Raw genomic sequence first — 19,481 nt, 5'->3', positions numbered from 1 at the left:
GTAGCCAGGCCACCGCAGGCGTGGGAGGGGTGTGTGTGTGTGTGTGTGTGTGTGAGGATCCTAGCATCCTAACCTGTGTGTGCCAAGTGTCCCTGGACCCTCTGATAAAGCTTTGGTTCAGGAGCCAAAGTTTTTAGTTCATTTGTTTATTTATTTGTTTATTTACTTTGAGGGGAGAGGAGGTTGGAGGCCCAGTGCTAGCCAGTCAGCAAAAGCATCAGGGAATGAGTTCAGACAAAAAAATAGTTGTTTTCTCTTCCTGAGCCAATTGAGGGTTGTGATTGGATGAAATGTGGGCGGGTGTTTATAGGTATCGAAGCATCATAGTGGCCGCCAGCTAAAGCTGCCGGTGAGGACTAATTAGGAATCCTTACTCTGGCAGGCGTGTCAACAGACTTGACTGTGGACGGAATCACCTCCCCCGCTGAGCTTTTCCATCCCGAGACCTTGGGAATACCAGACGTCATCTTCTTTTTCAGGTGAGGAGAGGCTAGTCTACGAATGCTTCCGCCCAATTCCTTTCCTATCCCTCCCTCTGCAGTCAGCAGCCTACCTGCCCAAGCCCAGACATGCGTGAGATCTAGCAGATCTGCCCAGTCATGAGAATACGCACAGGTTGTTCCTTCATCCGGCTTCTTGGGTATTTCTACTGGGACAGCTCTTTTCCCCGGAGGCAGAGATAAATGCTAGAAAAATCTGCAGCACACTTTCCTTGTAGCCTAAGGAGGCTAGCCTTGTCTTCTCTAGGCCAGCAGTGTATTTCCCCTTCGACTAGATCCATCCTGGTGTATGTACCTCCTGTGTGTCAGGCTGGAGGCCCAGTCCTGCCTTGCCCTGTGAAGGAATCACCCATGTTAACTTCATTTCACGGTGGGGCAGCTCCCTTCCCCATGGGGAACTGGCTTTGTCTGCAGGTCCAATGATGTAACCCAGTCCTGCGGCTCTGGAAGATCAACCACCATCCGAGTCAGATGCAACCCACTGAAAGCCGTCCCTGGAACTCTGTCACTACCAAGGTAAGCCCTGTAAAGGAAGCGTGACAAATTCCTCCATCGCCCTTCCTCGAACTCGCTCTATCCCAATAGCCAGGGATTGCTGAGAATCAGCAGAAGAGAAAAAAAATGGTTTGAGATCCATGAATGAAGTTTCCGGGGTCACAGACAGGGTCCCAACCCCCCAAGAGTCAAACGGCAATAATGGGGCAGAAGGAAGAGTCAGAGCTACTGTTGCCCCAGACCATTGTGTTGACAGCTGCTAGCACAGTGGCTAACAGCTGTCTGCGACAGTCACGTTGATATCAGCAGCTCCACTTAGCGAGGTTATTACATTTCTTATTCTTTTCCAGGCCTCCTACTCCTTATATGTAAAATGAGTATAACATTAAGTCTCATAGGCAATTGTTTTGAGGATTAAATGAACAATGAAACTTTAGGATTTCTCTTGTAGTCCAGCCGTTATTAATATTAGGGACAAGTTATGGTCCTAGGGAATCTCTCTGCAACCAGAACACCCAGTCACTGGTAATCCTAGCTACTTAGGAAGCTGAGATCCAAGAATCATGGTTTGAAGCCATCCTGAACAGACAAATCCATAAGACTCCAATTAGCTAGCAAAAAGTCAGAAATAGAGGTGTGGCTCAAGAGGTAGAATACCAGCCTTGAGCAGAAAAAGCCAGGTTAGAGCATGAGGCTTTTGAGTTCAAGTCCTAAGACACCACTTGCTTTCTCTTCACATAACATCAACAATATCTTTTTTTTTGTTTTTTGCCAGTCCTGGGCCTTGGACTCAGGGCCTGAGCACTGTCCCTGGCTTCTCTTTGCTCAAGGCTAGCACTCTGCCACTTGAGCCACAGTGCCACTTCTGGCCGTTTGTATATATGTGGTGCAGGGGAATCGAACCCATGGCTTCATGTATATGAGGCAAGCACTCTTGCCACTAGGCCACATTCCCAGCCCATCAATCAATATCTTTTTTTAAATAATTTATTTATTAAACAGATTTTGTTGACAAGGTGTTGTGCAAAAGGGGTACAGTTACATAATAGGGCAGTGTGTACATTTCTTGTGATATCTTACACCCTGTTTTTCTTTCCCTTCCCTAGATCAGGTAGACATATATACAATACACAGTGTACCAAAAACATATACAGTAGCCATGTGGCCACGCCAAAGGAAATTCGCCTTGGGCTTTAAATGTAATGTTGGCAATAGGGTTTGCTTATCCTTGTCTTATATGAATGTACATACATAGCTTTTGAGCTATTGTGATCCACTGAGAGGTCTATTTTTGACCTTTATATGTTGAGTAGTTGTTTGGTTTTAGTTACATAATGTAGGGTCGCTGACCCAAACCTGTGGGAAATACCATTTGACAAGAAGTTTTTGGTTTCGCAGACCTGGTCTCTACTGTCTCCCCCTCCCCCCACCTTAACAGTCATATATCAAGGAGTTCATGCCCCTTTGTTTTCTGTGTTCTAGGTTTGTCTCGCTCAAAATTATTTGTTCAAGTTCTGACCATTTCCTTTCGAATAACAATATTTCACCATTTCTAATCGCTATGTAGTATTCCATTGTGTATAAGTACCATATTTTTGGATCCATTCATCTGTGGAGGGGCATCTGGGTTGTTTCCATATTTTGGCTATTGTGAATTGTGCAGCGATAAACATGGGAGTGCCAATGTCTTTTTGCTATCTCGGGACCTGTTGTTTAGGATGGATGCCTAGGAGTGGTATGGCTGGGTCATAGGGTAGGTCTATTTTGAGCTTTTTGAGAAACCTCCATACTGTTCTCCAAAGTGGTTGTACTAATTTGCACTCCCACCAACAATGGAGAAGGGTTCCTCTTTCCCCGCACCCCCTCCAGCATTTGTTGTTGCCTGAATTCAGAGTATAGGCCATTCTAACTGGGGTGAGGTGGTATCTCAGGGTTGTTTTTATTTGCATTTCCTTTACTGCCAGGGATGTTGAACATTTCCTCATATGTTTCTTTGCCATTTTTATCTCTTCTCTTGTGAAGTCTCTCTTTAGCTCCTTTGCCCATTTCCTAATTGGTTTACTGGGCTTGGAGGGGCTTAGTTTTTTGTGTTCTCTGTAGATGACAGATATTAGGCCTTTGTCTGTTGCTGTGCTGGTAAAGATCCTTTCCCATATGGTTGGCTGTCTTTCTAGTTTGTTGGCTATGTCCTCAGCTGTGCAGAAACTTTTTATTTTGTAGTAGTCCCATTTGTCGAGTCTCTCCCCTATCTGTTGTGCCCCTGGGACTCTATTCAGGAATTTCCTTCCTGTGCCTGTAAGTTCTAGCGTCTTTCCTACTCTGTCCTTCAGTAGTTTCAAGGATTCAGGTCTGATGTTGAGGTCCTTGACCCATTTTGAGTTGATCTTGGTGCATGGTGATAGACTAGGGTCTACTTTGAGTTTTCTGCATATGGCTGCCCAGTTTTCCCAGCACCAGTAGTTGAAGAGGCTGTTTTTTCCATTGTATGTCTTTAGCTCCTTTGTCGAATATCAGCTAACTGTAAGAGTGCGGTTTTATTTCTGGGTCTTCAATTCTAATCCATTGGTTTTCCAGTCTGTTTTTATACCAATACCAGGCTGTTTTTGTTATATCAATCAATATCTTGATGAGCACTTATCTATTGAAGAGTGCAGTTTGGAAAGTTCTTCTCTGAAACCATTGATTGGGGATCCGAGAAGTAAAGCAGGACATCTTGATTAGCTAGGCCTCTGCTGCATCCCTGTTATTCTAGCACTTGGGAGACCAGAGTAGTGAATCTCAAGTTTGAAGATAGTCTGAGCTACATAATGAGACCCTATCTCCAAAAAATAGGTCGGGTACCTTGACCCAACCATGGTGGAGTATGACATTTCTGTATTGTTTGTGCAGCTGGAAACATTAAAGTGCAAAGCCCATATCCATTCCTGAATGCCCCCTTACCTCTAGTCCATACCAAGGAAGCTGCATCGAAGTGACTATTGTAGCCAGGCAATGGTAGTTCGTGCCTGTAATCTCAGCTGCTCAGGAGGCTGAAATCTGAGGACTGTAGCTCAAAGCCAGTCCAGGTAAGAAAGCCTGTGGGCCTCCTATCCCCAATGAACCACCAAAACCCCAGATGTGGAGCCGTGGCTCAAGTGGTAGAACACCACCCTTGAGTGAAAAGGCCAAGGAGTAGCACCCAGGGCCAACACTAACATAAAGTAGCTATTAGAAATGTCACATGTCAGCCGGGCACCACTGGCTCACACCTGTAATCCTAGCTACTCAGGGAGGCTAGGATCTGAGAATCATGGTTTCCAGCTCTGGTAGAAAGACTCATCTTCATAGAACCACCAAAAAGCTGAGAGAGAATCTGTAGCTCAACTGGTAGAGTGCTAACCTTGAGCGAAAAGAAACCCCTCAAGAACAGTATCCAGGCCCTGAGTTCAAGACCAAATACCAGCACATGCACACAAAGGAAGTCACATATCCATGGGAAGGCCCCCGCGGGCTTGGGGGGACAGCCACACTAGCGCTCAGTGGCTTTATGTTAGCTCGCCCCTGACATCAGCAGACCCCGGCTGAGCACGGGGAGCCCCGTGGCGGTCCGAGGGCCCAGCACTAGGACGATTGGAGGTGAAGGTGTGCGTTGAGCACTAGGTGGCGGCCCCCGGTGGTGTGCTTGGGCTGGAGAAGATGAATGGCAAGTGAGAAACCCACCAACGCTTCTCACGGGTTAGGCGAATGAGCACGCGCTCAGGCCTCCTCTCTGCTTCGCCAGCACGTGCTCGGATGGCACCTGTGACGGCTGCAACTTTCACTTCCTGTGGGAGAGCGCAGCCGCCTGCCCGCTCTGCTCCGCTGCTGACTACCACACTTTCCTCAGCAGCTGTGTGGCTGGGACCCAGGTAAGGCCGCCCTGGGCCGGGGACCTCCAGGGAGAGGCAAGACCATGAAGCCTGACTTCCTTGTTTTCCCCCCCGACAGAAGACGACGTATGTGTGGAGAGAACCAAAGATATGTGCTGGTGGCATTTCCTTGCCAGAACAGAGGGTCACCATCTGTAAAACAATAGATTTCTGGCTGAAAGTGGGCATCTCCGCAGGCACCTGCACTGCCATCCTGCTCACCGTGTTGACCTGCTACTTTTGGAAGAAGAATCAAAAGTACATGCTGGCATATTGGAGTTTGCACGTGGGCAGGGTTGGGTCCCTGAGCAGGGAGATCATCTGAGAGCATTGGTTAGTAGGGAGTTGATCTAGAGTTGATCACAGAGCCTATACGTGCCGGCAAAGACTTGGAAGGCCACTTCTCTGCGGCACACCTTGGTTATCCTGACTCCTGAACAGAGATGGCAGTCCAGAAATGGCTGATTCCCAAAAGAAAAGCAGGGGCTGGGAATATGGCCTAGTGGCAAGAGTGCTTGCCTGCTACACATGAAGCTCTCGGTTCGATTCCCCAGCACCACATATATGGAAAACGGCCAGAAGGGGCGCTGTGGCTCAGGTGGCAGAGTGCTAGCCTTGAGCAAAAAGAAGCCAGGGACAGTGCTCAGGCCCTGAGTCCAAGGCCAGGACTGGCCAAAAACAACAACAAAAAAAAACAACAAAAGAAAAGCAAAGAATGGCCAGGTTTGGTGGCTCACGTCTGTCATCCTAGCTACTCAGGAGGCTGAGATCTGAGAATCATGGTTCAAAATCAGCCTTAGCAAGAAAGTCTGTGAGATTCTCATCTCCAATTAACCACCAAAAAAAAAAAAAGCCAGAAGTGGAGCTGTAGCTCAAGTGGTAGAGTGCAGCCTTTTTTTTTTTGCCAGTCCTGGGCTTTGGACTCAGGGCCTGAGCACTGTCCCTGGCTTCTTTTTGCTCAAGGCTAGCACTCTACCTCTTGAGCTACAGCGGCACTTCCAGCTTTTTCTGTGTATGCGGTGCAGAGGAATCAAACCCAGGGCTTCATGCATACAAGGCGAGCACTCTACCACTAGGCCACATTACCAGCCCTAGAGTACTAGTCTTGAGCAAAGAAGCTCAGGGGCATTGAGTGCCCAGGCCCTGAGTTCAAGCCCTGCACACACGCGCGCGCGCGCACACACACACACACAGTATAGCCTTGAGCTGGAGGTGTTTGTTCAGCAGTAGAACACTTGCCTATCTTGGAAAAGAACCTGGATTCAAAGACCTGCATTGTAACAAAAAGAGAGTATCCTTTCCTACAACAAATAATGCATCATTTTAATATATGCATTAAGCTTTGCAATCACAGAAATAGCCAATCTTTGTATCTGTGTGTGTGTGTGTGTGTGTGTGTGTGTGCATACACAAGCGCCCCACTCCTAGGGTTTGAATGTAGGGACTAGGCACTGCCCCTGAAATGTTTTGCTCAGGAGTAGCCCTCTTCCCCTTGAGCCACAGCTTTGCTTCCAGCCTTTTAGTGCTTAATGAGAGGTAAGAGTTTCGTGGGCTTTCCTGTCTGGGCTTGGAACTGTGATCCTCAGGTCTCATCCTTCTGAGTGGCTAGGATGACAGCCATGAGCCACTCGCACCCCGAATGAAACCGCCAATCTGAAAGGAAAGCGATCACTCACGCTTGGAGCCAAGAGCTCTTCTCCTAATCCATCTCTAAAGCTATGTATTTTTCTGTCCTGTTTCATTTCCCTCGACATGAGGCTATCTGTTTGGAGCCCAGCCTCTCTGCCTCTCCCTCTTCCTCTCACATTCTTGTGCCGTGTCTCCACAGACTAGAATACAAGTACTCCAAACTGGTGATGACCACGACCCTCAAGGACTGTGACCTGCCAGCAGCCGACAGCTGTGCCATTATGGAAGGTGAGGATGCAGAAGACGACCTCATCTTTACCAGCAAGAAGTCACTCTTTGGGAAGATCAAGTCATTCACCTCCAAGGTAGGGAGCTAGCCAGGGCTCCTCCAGCCTGGAGGGCCGGACAAGGCGCTACGCCGCGGCACTGACGGGCCTGTCATTGCTCTGCCTTTAACTCCTCACGCGATTCTGTCCCCCACCTGGAAATCTAGCCTTCTGTCTTCTCTCTTTCATACTACCCCTTTCCTCTGGGTCTGAGTCTTGACCAAGCTCCTCTCCCATCATGCACTTCAGCTGGTGGACGGTGTGAGCCTTTTAACTTCCAAAAGGAGTATTGAACCATCCCCGGGTGTAAGAATCATTCCCCTCAACCCTTTTTCTTTTCTTCTGGAGGGTGGCAAAAGATGGCCTCTAGGAACATGTGATGGACTAAGGCTCTCCTTTGACCAGTGGAGGGCACTGTCCCCTCGGTGTCTGGGCCCAGTCCTGCGAGGCTGAGTCATCGGGAAGTCTAAACTGAGCAGTGCTGAGCCTGGGAGGGTTGGCTCCAAGTGGGTGGGTGAGTTGAGTACGAAGCCCATAAATACAACACAGACACCACTGTTGCTGGGCGTGGTGCCAGCAGAGAGCCACCAGGCAACTCCCCTGGGTGGCTGCAGCCAAGAACGCACACCTGACTGCTACGGGAAGCCAGTCTCCCAACAGGTGTGGGTGGAAAGCAGAGAGGGAGAGGGAGAGAGGGAAAGAGAGAGAGAGACAGAGAGAGAGAGCTGTGTGAAGAAAGAACAGTAGCTAGATGTTCTGATGACTGAATCTGTTTCCCTTGTACTGACCTTGCCAGGTTGACTTCCTTGGCCTCCTTAGATCTTTATTTTTTTATTTCTTCATTCTTGGAAGAAGAGTTTGCTTGAGGACTTCCTGAGTCTACCTAGGTCTTCTAGAACTCAGCGAAGATGCAAAGCAGTTTGCCAGGCACCCGTGGCTCCTGCCTGTAATCCTAGCCACTCAAGAGGCTGAGATTGATGTTCAAGGCCAGCCTAGGCAGAAATATCTGTGGGACTCTTATCTCCAGTATACCAGCAGAGTGCCAGAGTGGAGCTGTGACTCGGTAGAGCAGTAACCTTGAGCAAAGCCGATGCTGAGGTCAGGGCTCAGGCCCTGTGTTCAATCCCCAGTACTGGGGGTAGAGTGTGTGTGTGTACATACATACATATATATGGATGTATATCTACATAGATGGATTTATTTATTTATTTATATTTACACGCACATACACACACATTCACACACAAAGCCAGTTTGGTTTTGTTTCATGCCTGAGTTTAGACTCAGGGCCCAGGTGCTGTCCCTGAACTCTTTTTGGCCTGAACTTTTTTAGCACTGTACCGCTTGAGCCACAGCTCCATGTCTGGCTTTTTGGTGGTTAGAGAGAGATAAGAGCCTCGCAGGCTTTTCTGCCCAGTCTGGCTTCAAACCAGACCTTAGCCTACTGAGTAGCTAGAATTACAGGTGCCCCAATAGGGTGTAAGTGTGTGTCAGTGTGTGTCTGTGTGTGTGTGTGTTAATGATTTCTCTTATTCTCTGAGCTTTCAGGAGCAAGAAGAATAGAGGCTAGTTCATTTCATTTCCGTATTTCCACAGAACCACTGCAAGGGTTCCTTCTGTCACCTGTTTTCCATTTCTCTTCTTTGTCCCTCAAACTTGTCCCTGTGCAGCAGCCAGTTCCTGTCACCATCTCTCTTTCAGAGGACTCCTGATGGATTTGACTCAGTGCCACTGAAGACATCTTCCGGAGGCCCAGACATGGACCTGTGAGGGTCCCTCACTCCTGGCCTCTGCACAGTACCCGGCTAGCCATGACGACGCGGGTGCCGGTATCCCGCCATTCCCGCTGCTGGAAACCTCTTCATTGTGGCCTTATCAGAAGATGTTTGAATTTCAGATTTTGGGGTTTTTTTATATTATATATATAGAGAGAGAGAGTCCCCAAACTTTCCTTTCTGCTTGCCTCAAATCTGCCAAATATACCCATACTTTGTTTGTATATGATTCCCTTGCTTGCATTTTGTTTCCTAACTGATCCGGCTGCCCAAGGCCGCAGCTTCACTTGCGCATTTGGTTTAGTTTAGTTTGGGGTTTTCTCGTCTTGTTTGTTTTTAGATCAAGTTTCTCTGTGTAGCCCAGGTTGGCCTCCAACTCTTTTTCCTCCACCTTCTGCTCCCACGTGCTGAGATTACAGGTGAGCCCAGCTGGCCCACAATTGTTAGGATTCCAGAACTAAAATATTTCTTTTTAAGTACAGAAATGTTTCTTAGCCAGGGGCCCATGCCTATAATCCTAGCTACCCAGGAGACTGAGATCTAAAGATAGAGGTTCAAAACCAGCCTGGGCAGAAAAGTTTGGGAGATTCTCATCTCCCATTAACCATCAAAAAGCTGGAAGTACAGCTGTGGCTCAAGTAGTAGAGCACTAACCTTGAGCAAAAAACCTAAGGGATAATGCCCAGGCCCTGAGTCCAAGCCTTAGTACCAGCATAAGGAAAGAAAGAAAGAGGGGGGTGGGGAGGGAGGGAGGGAGGAAGGGAGGAAGGGAGTGTGCATTGTGCAAGAAAGGAATGATTTCTTCTTTCTTCTTACTTAAGGGCAAAAGCAGCTGGAGTTCTCAGGTTACATGCCCTCAGCTCGTGGTCTCTTCTGAGTGAGGCTGGGTGAGGAGATGATGGGCTTTCTGATAGGCAGTCTTCATGGTAGCTGGGACTCATTTCTCCTGGATAATCAGTTCAGACTGAGGGTAGTGGTGAGTCTGAGGACAGGTAGGCAAGGCCTGAAGAAGAAAAACTTTTTAAGCACAAAGGGAGGCAAGAAAGGAGTGGATTTTTGTTTGTTTGTTTCATTTTGTAATCAGGTATCTAATTTCCTTCTCTTAAGTAAGCAATAAATATTCTCACTTAAACCAAAGGCAAACATTTACGAAGAAAAGTGCCCTGTTCTGGAGATGTAGCTCAGTGATAGAGCAGGTGCCTACTATGCACAAGGCCCTAGATTCTATCACCAGCACTGCAAACAACAACAACAACAAAATATCCAACCCCCCTGGCCAGTCTCTTCTTACTGTTTTTCTAAAACTTTCCAGACCAAGCACCGGTGGCTAACCTCTGTAGTCCCAGCTACTCAGGAAGTTGAGATCTAAAGATCAAGGTCAAAGTCAGCCGAAAGTCTATGAAATTCTTATTGCCAGAAGTGGAGGATATGGGCTGGGAATATGGCCTAGTGGCAAGAGAGCTTGCCTCGTATACATGAGGCCCTGGGTTCGATTCCCCAGCACCACATATACAGAAAACGGCCAGAAGTGGTGCTATGGCTCAAGTGGCAGAGTGCTAGCCTTGAGCAAAAGGAAGCCAGGGACAGTGCTCAGGCCCTGAGTTCAAGGCCCAGGACTGGCCAAAAAAATAAATAAATAAAAAAAGAAGTGGAGGATAGGTCTCAAGTAAAAAGCCGGAAGTGGAGGGCATGGTGCAAGTGGTAGAGTTCTTGAGTGGAAAAGCCAAGTGAGCACAAGGCACCGAGCTCATACTCCAGCACTGGCATGACAAACAACCAAAAAGCCTCCTTCCCCCTCTCTCTGACACTGAAGGGAACCAAGCCCAAATGTTCTACCCCTATCCTCTCAGCCTTTCCCCAGCAAAACCTGCCTGTGAGGAAACTCCTGTGTTTGAGCAACCCAGTCCTTCAGTCCTGGGCCTATTACAGAATAGGGACATCTTAATGTTGGAGGCCAAGGTTTCGGTTGAGTAGTACTGGGGTATCCAGTCCACAATGACATGGTACTGGGTGACCCTGATAGCTGTTTCTGGGCTTAACTTAGCCACAAAATTAGTTCAGTCATAGAATTACCAACTTCTAGGCTGGCTAGGAAGAAAGTGAGCCAAGCATAGACGACTCACATCTGTGATCCTAGCTACTCAAGAGGCTGAGATCTGAGGATCACAGATTAAAGCTAACGGGCTGGGAATATGGCCTAGTGGTAAAGTGCTCGCCTCGTATACATGAAGCCCTGGGTTCAATTCCTCAGCACCACATATATTTTAAAAAAAGCCAGAAGTGATGCTGTGGCTCAAGAGGTAGAGTGCTAGCCTTGAGCAAAAAGAAGCCAGGGACAGTGCTCAGGCCCTGAGTCCACACCCCAGGACTGGCAATAAAAACAAAACAAATAAACAGATTAAAGCTAACCCAGGCAGACAAATCCAAAAGACTCTCATCTCCAATTTAGCAGCAAAAAGCCAGAAATGGAAGAACAGTTCAAGTGGTAGAGTGTCAGCCTTGAACAACAACAACATAAACAACTAAAGGGAAGCATGAGGACCTAAATTCAAGTCCACAATACAGGCAAAAAAAAAAAGAAAAGAAAAGAGTTGGACCCTAGATGCATAGCTTCATAGCAGAAGCAGTCTAGTCTTCAAGGAGAGATTCCAGTGATGATTAAAAGATTCTCACCAAACTGTGATGCTTTTGCTTCCAAGTCCCTGTCCTTCTCTTTTTCCTTTGTGGAAAAAAAAAGCCAGGGGATGGGAATATGACCTAGTGGTAAAGTGCTCGCCTCATATACATGAAGCCCTGGGTCAATTCCTCAGCACCACATATATAGAAAAGGCCAGAAGTGGGGCCATGGCTCAAGTGGCAGAGTGCTAGCCTTGAGCAAAAAGAAGCCAGGACAGTGCTCAGGCCCTGAGTCCAAGCCCCAGGACACTTGTAATCCTAGCCCCTCAGGAGAGGCTGAAACTGGAGGATCATGGGTCATGGTTTGAAGCCAGCCCAAGTGGAAAGTCTGAGACTCTCAGCTCCTCCAAAAAAAGAAAAGAAATAATAAAGGCAGAAGTGGAGCTGTGGCTTGATGAATAGAGTGCTAGCCTTGAGCAAAATAGCTAAGGGCTAAGGTCCTGTCCCTAAATTTAAGCCCCAAGACACGCACAGAAAGGATTACTGGCTCTCGTTGCCGGTGACGTGACGTATGATGTGTGGTGAGTAGAGCGACTATTCTGTCCCTCCCGTTCTCACGTTTACTTCAACCGTACTTGATGGGCTTGGAATATTCAGGATGATAAAATGGAAGCAAGACTTTCAATCACTTTTTCTCCCTACTGGCAATTCTCCATCACTATAAGGCTAGCGTGACTTACCTGTTGCTCAAACCCCAGTTGCCTACGGTTTGTGCCCGTGTCCTTTCCTGTGACCATTTGGGGAGCCAGATGGTTGGTGTAGGATTGAAAAGGCATTTCCAAGTGATTTGTCTGCCACAAAGTAGCTTGCTCTTCTGATGAGCCGGGAACACCTTGGCCATGGTCTTGGAAGCCAGGGAGGAAGGGAGCTGAGCCAAGACTCCTGGCAGCAGCACAAGGGGCAGGCAGGCCTTGGCTTCCATAGATCCTGAAGTCTCTTCCCCCCGCCACCCCCCCGTGTCTCCCACCTATAATGCAAGCCACTCAGGAGGCTGGGATCTGAGTAGTGTCATTTGAAGCCAGCCAAGGCAAGCAAGTCCATGAGACTCTTAGCTCCAATGAACCACCAAAAAGCCAGAAGTGAAGCTGTGGCTCAAGTGGTAGAGTGCTAGCCTTGAGAGGGAGAGGGAGAGAGAGAGAGAAGGGGGGAGGGAGGGAGGGAGGGGGAGCGCAGGAGCACTAAGGCACAGTGCCTAGGGCTGAGTTCAAGCCCAGTGCTTTCTCTTCTGTGGCCTTGGTGGGATGTTTCCAGGGAGCCCGGAGCTGCAGCAGCCTGGGCAACACCCGGGCTTCTGCTTCCTGACGAGTAATTAGCTGCCTTTGGGGATGAAGGTCACAGAAGGTTCTTAAACTGTTCTGGAAAAAAAAATATAGGAAAATGTATAATCCCTTCATAAAACTTCTTTATTCTGACACAGTGAAACTGAGTACCTCCAGAGCAACCTCACACGCAAGTCTCTTTCTGGGGAGCAATCACCACTGCAGTGGGCTGTTTCTAAGGGAAATGGGTGACTTAGACCCTTCGGTATTTCTGTTTGTTTATTTTGCTGGTCTAGGGGCTTGAACTCTGTCTGGGCCTGGGCACTGTCCCTGAGCTTCTTTGTGCTCAAGGCTAGCACTCTACCTCTTGAGTCACAGTGCCACTTCTGGCTTTTTCTGGGTAGTTTATTAGAGCTGAGAGGTTCACGGATCTTCCTGCCTAGGCTGGCTTTGATCCTCAGGTCTCAGCTTCCAGAGAGATAGGATTGCAGGTGTGAGCCACCGGCTCCAGCTCAGATTACTTTTTGTGTGTGTGCCAGTCCTGGGGCTTGGACTCGGGGCCTGAGCACTGTCCCTGGCTTCTTTTTGCTCAAGGCTAGCACTCTGCCACTTGAGCCACAGCGCTACTTCTGGCCTTTTCTGTTTATGTGGTGCTGGGGAATCGAACCCAGGGCTTCATGTATACGAGGCAAGCTCTCTACCACTAAGCCACCTTGCCAGACCTCAGATTACTTTTCTTTTTTAAAAATGTGCTAGTACTGGGGCTGAACTCAGGGCCTGGGTGATTATCCTTTAGATTTTGATCACTCAAAGTGATTGCTCTACCACTTGAGCTACACCTCTATTTCAGGTCTTTTGCTGGCTAGTTAATGATAAAAGTCTCATGCATTTGTTTTCCCAGACTGGCTTCGAACCAGGATCCACAAATCTCAGCCTTCTGAGTAGCTAGGATTACAGATGTGAGCTGCTAGCACCCTGCTCAGGTTATTTTTACTTTACGTTGTTTTATCTTAGTTACCAGAGTTTGAATTCAGGGCCTCCTGGTTTTGTTTGCTTGGCCTGCTTTAGCATGTGCTCTACCAATTAAGCCACACCTCCTGCCTAGCTTTTTGCCAATTATTGTAGAAATGGAGTCTCACAGGCTTTTCTGCTCTGGCTAGCCTTGAGCCACAATCCTCCACATCTCAGCTTCCTGAGAAGCTAGGATTATGTAGGTCAACACTTACTGAGCTATAACTCACATAGCTTACAATTCACCCATTTGAAACATACAACTCACTGGGCACTGGTGGCTCATACCTGTAATCCCAGCTACTGAAGAGGCTGAGATTTGAGGATAGTGGGTCAAAGCCAGCCCAGGCAGGAAAATCCCCATGAGACTCTTTATCTCCAGTTAACCACTCAAAGTGGTAGAGCACTAGCCTTGAGCAAAAGAGCTCAGGGACAGCACCTAGGCCCTGAGTTCCAGGCCCACAACCGACAAAACAAAAAACATGTGTGCACATGCGCACGCATGCACACACACATATATACACATACTTGAATGGATTTTAGCACGCACATAGAGTTATATATCCACTTTATTTTCAGTGCTGGGACAGAACCCAGGCATTCCCACATACTAGTCAAGTACACTACCACTGAGGCCTAACAGCCTTGAACACACGTGAGCTACATGTATCTACCACAGGAGAAAGGTTTTAGCCCTTCACCTAGGGTTGCAGTGATTTGTACAAAGGTATTTGAGGGGAGAATGTAGGCTCAGGAAACATTGTTTAAATTGTATTGGTTCTCTAGGATCAAAGAGCACACAACTCATATCCTGTACCTGTCACCTGTACTTATTTTTCCCCTAGATTTAAATAGTGTTTTTAAGTCTTAATTTGTCAAGGTGACGTACAGAGGGGTTACAGTTACATTTGTAAGGGAGTGAGTACATTTCTTGTCATACTTGTTACCCCTTCCCTCTTTTTTCTCCCACCTTCCCTCCCTCCCCCCAGGCCCCCTTCACCTTGGTTTATTTCACAGAAAATACAAATGAAGATTGTGGTGTATGGATGGACCAGGGGATTTCTTATGCCAACAAAATGTTTATTTTGCTCTGACTCTACCTTAAAGATAAGACTGACTATATTTATACAAAAGAGACTTTGTAACAGATTTTTTTCCAGATTTGTGAAATCGAATTTGTGTCTGGTTGGGATGAATTGGATTTCCTTTTCATTCTGTATTCTAAGCACTTTTTTTTTAGGGGATGGGTATTGCATGTCATATTTTTGGTTAAATAAAACCATGCCTTTGAAGTTGTTTTTCTTGAACAGGGGTGGGCTGGCTAGCTAAACAGAAAATGGTGTCTTTGAGTCCTAAATTGAAGAGGAAGAGACAAAAAAGGGTCCCAGAGAGCAACATAGACCAAATCCCTGAGTGTTTACAATCATAAAGTTCATCAAATGATACCGAGACCAGGTGAGAGGCAGACAAGGTAACACAGAAATCACTAGGCTTGTTAGTTCCATTTCCCCTCGGTGGAGGCCTCAAATCACACTGTCAAGCACGTAATTACACACCCGCAAATACAAGTACACTCAGCTTCTTGGGGTAGGAAGTGAGTTCTTACAGACTGGATGTGGAGAAAATCCCAGACTTAAAATTTCCCAGCGTCATTGGCTTCTCTGCTTCGGTTCTTCCCTCACTTTAGTTGAGGAACCTTGACTCCCAGAAAGAATTCTCTCCACTAGGGGAGTTTAGGACTTTGTGGACTTTAAAAGTCTGAATTGTACTGAGCACCACATGCTCTACATCAAGGTGGGGCGGGGGGGGGGGGGGGGATTTTTAGCTTCCAAATAGGCATTCCCTCCTCTACTCCCTCTACTCGTCTGATGCTTGGAACCTTCTTTACCTCTCTCCTCCCTCCTTCGCTCTCTCATTTCCTTCCAGCACAGTCCTACTACATATCCTAAACTGATCTTGAGCTCCAGGTGTCCTGCCTCCTCTCTCAAGTGCTGGGATTACAGATGTGCACTACAACACCTAGCTCATTGTCCTTAGTCTACCTTTCACAAATTCAACCATACACTGTTCAGGGTGCCAATACAATAAGCCACAGATTTATCAGGTTTGAAACGAGATGTAAATGTGTGAATGTGTGAATGTGTGTGTGTGTGTGTGTGTGTGTGTGTGCCAGTCATGGGGTTTGAACTCAGAGGCCATGCACTGTCCCTGAGCTGTTTTGCTCAAGGCTAGCACTCTACAGCTTGAATCTTAGCTCTATTTCCAGGTTTTTCCCTCTTTTTTTGTTTTGTTTTTTGTTAATTGGAGATAAGAGTCTCGGGGACTTTTTTTGCGCCAGCTAGGTCATGATTCTTAGATCTCAGCCTCCTGAGTAGCTAGGATTATAGGTATGAGCCACTTGTACCTAGCTTCAATGTGTGGATAATTTAAAAAGTTTCCCAGTCATTGACAAAGTAGTGGCCAGAGAAGTTACTGAGAATTTGTTCCAAACTTTAAGGAAGATATTTTATTGTGAACTGCAGACAAACATGACAAAGAGACAGATAAACTGGTGTAGGGGCAACACAAAACTTTATGGATAATTTGCCAGAAATTCAAGGAGACTTTAGAACATCAACGAATTCCTTCTTACTGATGAAGGTGACCATCTCTGTAATTCTAGCTACTTCAGAAGGGGAGAGAGAGGGACATGGGGAAAAAAGGAGAAAAGAAGGGAGAAAGAGGCAAGAGAGGAGAAAAATGAAAAGCAGGAGGAAGGAGAGGAGAGGGAGGCTTACTCACTACTTCCTGGTTAAGGGTCCTTGAACCCCTGAATCCTCAGAAGTAACACCTGAGAACTATTCTTAGAATAATTAACAGGGGATAACAAAAATGACACATCCAGGGGCTGGGGATATGGCCTAGTGGCAAGAGTGCCTGCCTCATATACATGAGGCCCTGGGTTCGATTCCCCAGCACCACATATACAGAAAATGGCCAGAAGTGGCGCTGTGGCTCAAGTGGCAGAGTGCTAGCCTTGAGCAAAAAGAAGCCAGGGACAGTGCTCAGGCCCTGAGTCCAAGCCCCAGGACTGGCAAAAAAAAAGACACATCCAAGTGGATTTAAACTCTCATCAGAACATTTTAATTTATTGGTTTTTATAGTTGTTTAGTTGCTTCACAAATAATACTAGGGCCTCAGACTTGCTAGGCAAATGTTCTGTCATCTGAGTCATGTTCCCAGTCCTTGTATTTGTAGTTTGTTTGTCAGAGTCTTTCCCTAACTTTACCCAGGCTGGTGTTAGCCCAGAATCCTCTGACCTCTACCTCGTGAATAGCTGGGATTACAGACATGCACACACACCCTTCATACTTCCTACTGGTTAAAGCTGACCATCTCATAGGCTGTATAACACGCGCACACACGCGCGCGCGCACACACACACACACTGCTGGTACTGGGGCTTGAACTCAAGGCCTGGGTGCTGTGCCTTAGCTATTTTGCCCAACGCTGAAACTCTGCTACTTGAGCCAGTGCTATACTTCCAGATTTTTGCTGTTTAACTGGAGATAAAGTCTCATGGATTTTCCTGCTGGAACTGGCCTCAAACCTGGATCTTCAGCTCTTAGCCTCCCAATTACCTAGGATTACAGGCATGAGCCACCATCACCCAGCTTGCAAACATACACAGAGACACACATTATAAACTACATATATACATATATGTACATGTACATACATATGATATATGAGTTAACAGGTATTTCTTGGCAGTGTATGGTTCTAGGCAATAAGAGTATAAACAACTCTAAGCATCTTGTTTTGGGGAACCCTGGCTCAATCTGTTGATCAGAAATGGAATCCTTACCTGATTTTATTTGTGTGTGTGTATGTATGTGTATGTGTCCTTGTGTTTGTGTGTGTGTTGGTGCTGAAGCTTGAACGCAGGGCCTTGTGTTCTTGCTTGACTTTTTCACTCAAGGCTGGCATTCTACCACCTGAGCCACACCTCTACTTCCTATTTTCCAAGTTAAACTCAAGATGGATTGAAGACTTAAGTCTAGAAACTCAATAGAAAAAAATACTGTGAAATACCTAAAAAGTCAGAAGTGTTAAATATGAATTTGAGGCCAGTCTTAGCTACATGCATAGTAATACCATATATATTCCTATTGCTTTTTTTCTTGATCCTGGGGCTTGAACTTAGGGCCTGGGTGTGGTCCCCGAGATGTTTTGCTCAAGGCTAGCACTCTACCACTTTGAGTCAAAGCTCCACTTCTAGTTTTTGTGTAGTTAATGGGAGATAAGAGTCTCACGGGGAGGGGCTGGGGATATGGCCTAGTGGCAAGAGTGCTTGCCTTGTATACATGAAACCCTGGGTTCGATTCCCCAGCACCACATATACAGAAAACGGCCAGAAGTGGCGCTGTGTCTCAAGTGGCAGAGTGCTAGCCTTGAGCAAAAAGAAGCCAGGGACAGTGCTCAGGCCCTGAGTTCAAGGCCCAGGACTGGCCAAAAAAAAAAAAAAAGTCTCATGGGGACTGCCTGGGCTGGTTTTGAACCGCTGTCCTCAGATCTCAGCCTCTTGAGTAGCTTAGAGGTATGAACCACCGGTGCCTGGCCTTCCTGCATTGTTTCACAGACATAATAAATAGTATACAACATAGGATAAAGTTTTTGTTCAGGAGGCTTTCAAATACACCCAAGATCCCAATACTTTGTACTGCCCTCAAGTATGATGTTACGGTGTACTCTGGAGAGGTGTTTTTTTTGTTTTGTTTTGTTTTGCCAGTCCTGGGCTTGGACTCAGGGCCTGAGCACTGTCCTTGGCTTCTTTTTTTTTTTTTTTTTTTTTTTTTTTTTTTGGCCAGTCCTGGGGCTTGAACTCAGGGCCTGAGCACTGTCCCTGGCTTCTTCCCGCTCAAGGCTAGCACTCTACCACTTGAGACACAGCGCCACTTCTGGCCATTTTCTGTATATGTGGTGCTGGGGAATCGAACCCAGGGCCTCATGTATACGAGGCAAGCACTCTTGCCACTAGGCCATATCCTCAGCCCCCCCTTGGCTTCTTTTTGCTCAAGGCTAGCACTCTGCCACTTGAGCCACAGCGCCACTTCTGGCCATTTTCTTTCTTTTTTTTTTTGTTTATTAATTGAACACAAATTTTTTTACAAGGTGTTGTGCAAAAAGGGTACAGTTACATAGTAGGGTAGTATGTACATTTCTTGTGATATCTTACGTCGTTTTTCTATCCCTTCTCTAGGTCAGGTAGACATATATACAATATACAATGTATCAAGAACATATACAGTATTCACAGACTTGGTCTCTACTGTCTCTCCGTCTCCCTTTGTTAACAGTCATATATCAGGGAGATCATGCCCCTTTGTTTTCTGTGTTTTCTGTGTTCTAGGATTGTCTTGCTCAACATTATTTGTTCGAGTTCTGACCATTTCCCTGCGAATAACAATATTTCACCATTCCTAATCGCTATGTAGTATTCCATTGTGTATAAGTACCATATTTTTTGGATCCATTCGTCTGTGGAGGGGCATCTGGGTTGTTTCCATATTTTGGCTATTGTGAATTGTGTCCGGCCATTTTCTGTCTATGTGGTGCTGGGGAATCGAACCCAGGGCCTCATGTATACGAGGCAGGCACTCTTGCCACTAGGCCATATCCCCAGCCCCGGAGAGGTGATTTACCTGTTCAAGCTTTAAAGGAAGAGGGCAGCAGTCTTGGGTGGAGGTAAGGCTGAGGACACCTGTGGTGTGTTACACACCTGTCATCCCAGCACTCGACAGGCCGAGGGTGGGGGGTGGGGGGGTTCCAGTTCCAGGCCGGCCGGCGCTACACAGACTTTGTCTAAAAATAAATAAACAAGCAAGCAAATGGGGAGGTGGGGGGGGAGGGAGGGAGGAGGGAAGAGGCTTCCACGGTCAGC

The 19,481-nt window shown here is 46.9% G+C and overlaps 1 protein-coding gene across 1 annotated transcript in view; it reads left to right on the top strand.

Annotated features, from left to right (window-relative positions):
* Elapor1 (endosome-lysosome associated apoptosis and autophagy regulator 1) overlaps positions 1–9,175 on the top strand; it is a 75,122-nt gene extending 65,947 nt beyond the window's left edge. Inside the window, exons 17-22 of the mRNA XM_048363725.1 lie at positions 383–479; positions 915–1,016; positions 4,756–4,882; positions 4,962–5,140; positions 6,711–6,876; positions 8,539–9,175. Coding sequence (XP_048219682.1) covers positions 383–479; positions 915–1,016; positions 4,756–4,882; positions 4,962–5,140; positions 6,711–6,876; positions 8,539–8,607 — 740 coding nt within the window. The 3' untranslated portion in view covers positions 8,608–9,175. The remainder of the gene's footprint in view (positions 1–382; positions 480–914; positions 1,017–4,755; positions 4,883–4,961; positions 5,141–6,710; positions 6,877–8,538) is intronic.
* The last annotated feature ends 10,306 nt before the right edge of the window (positions 9,176–19,481 follow it).

The sequence above is a fragment of the Perognathus longimembris genome, chromosome 15 (genome assembly GCF_023159225.1).
Source record: "Perognathus longimembris pacificus isolate PPM17 chromosome 15, ASM2315922v1, whole genome shotgun sequence".
Taxonomy (NCBI): Eukaryota; Metazoa; Chordata; class Mammalia; order Rodentia; family Heteromyidae; genus Perognathus; species Perognathus longimembris.
Note: the sequence above shows the minus strand (reverse complement) of the source record. Positions and strands in the feature narration are given on the sequence as shown.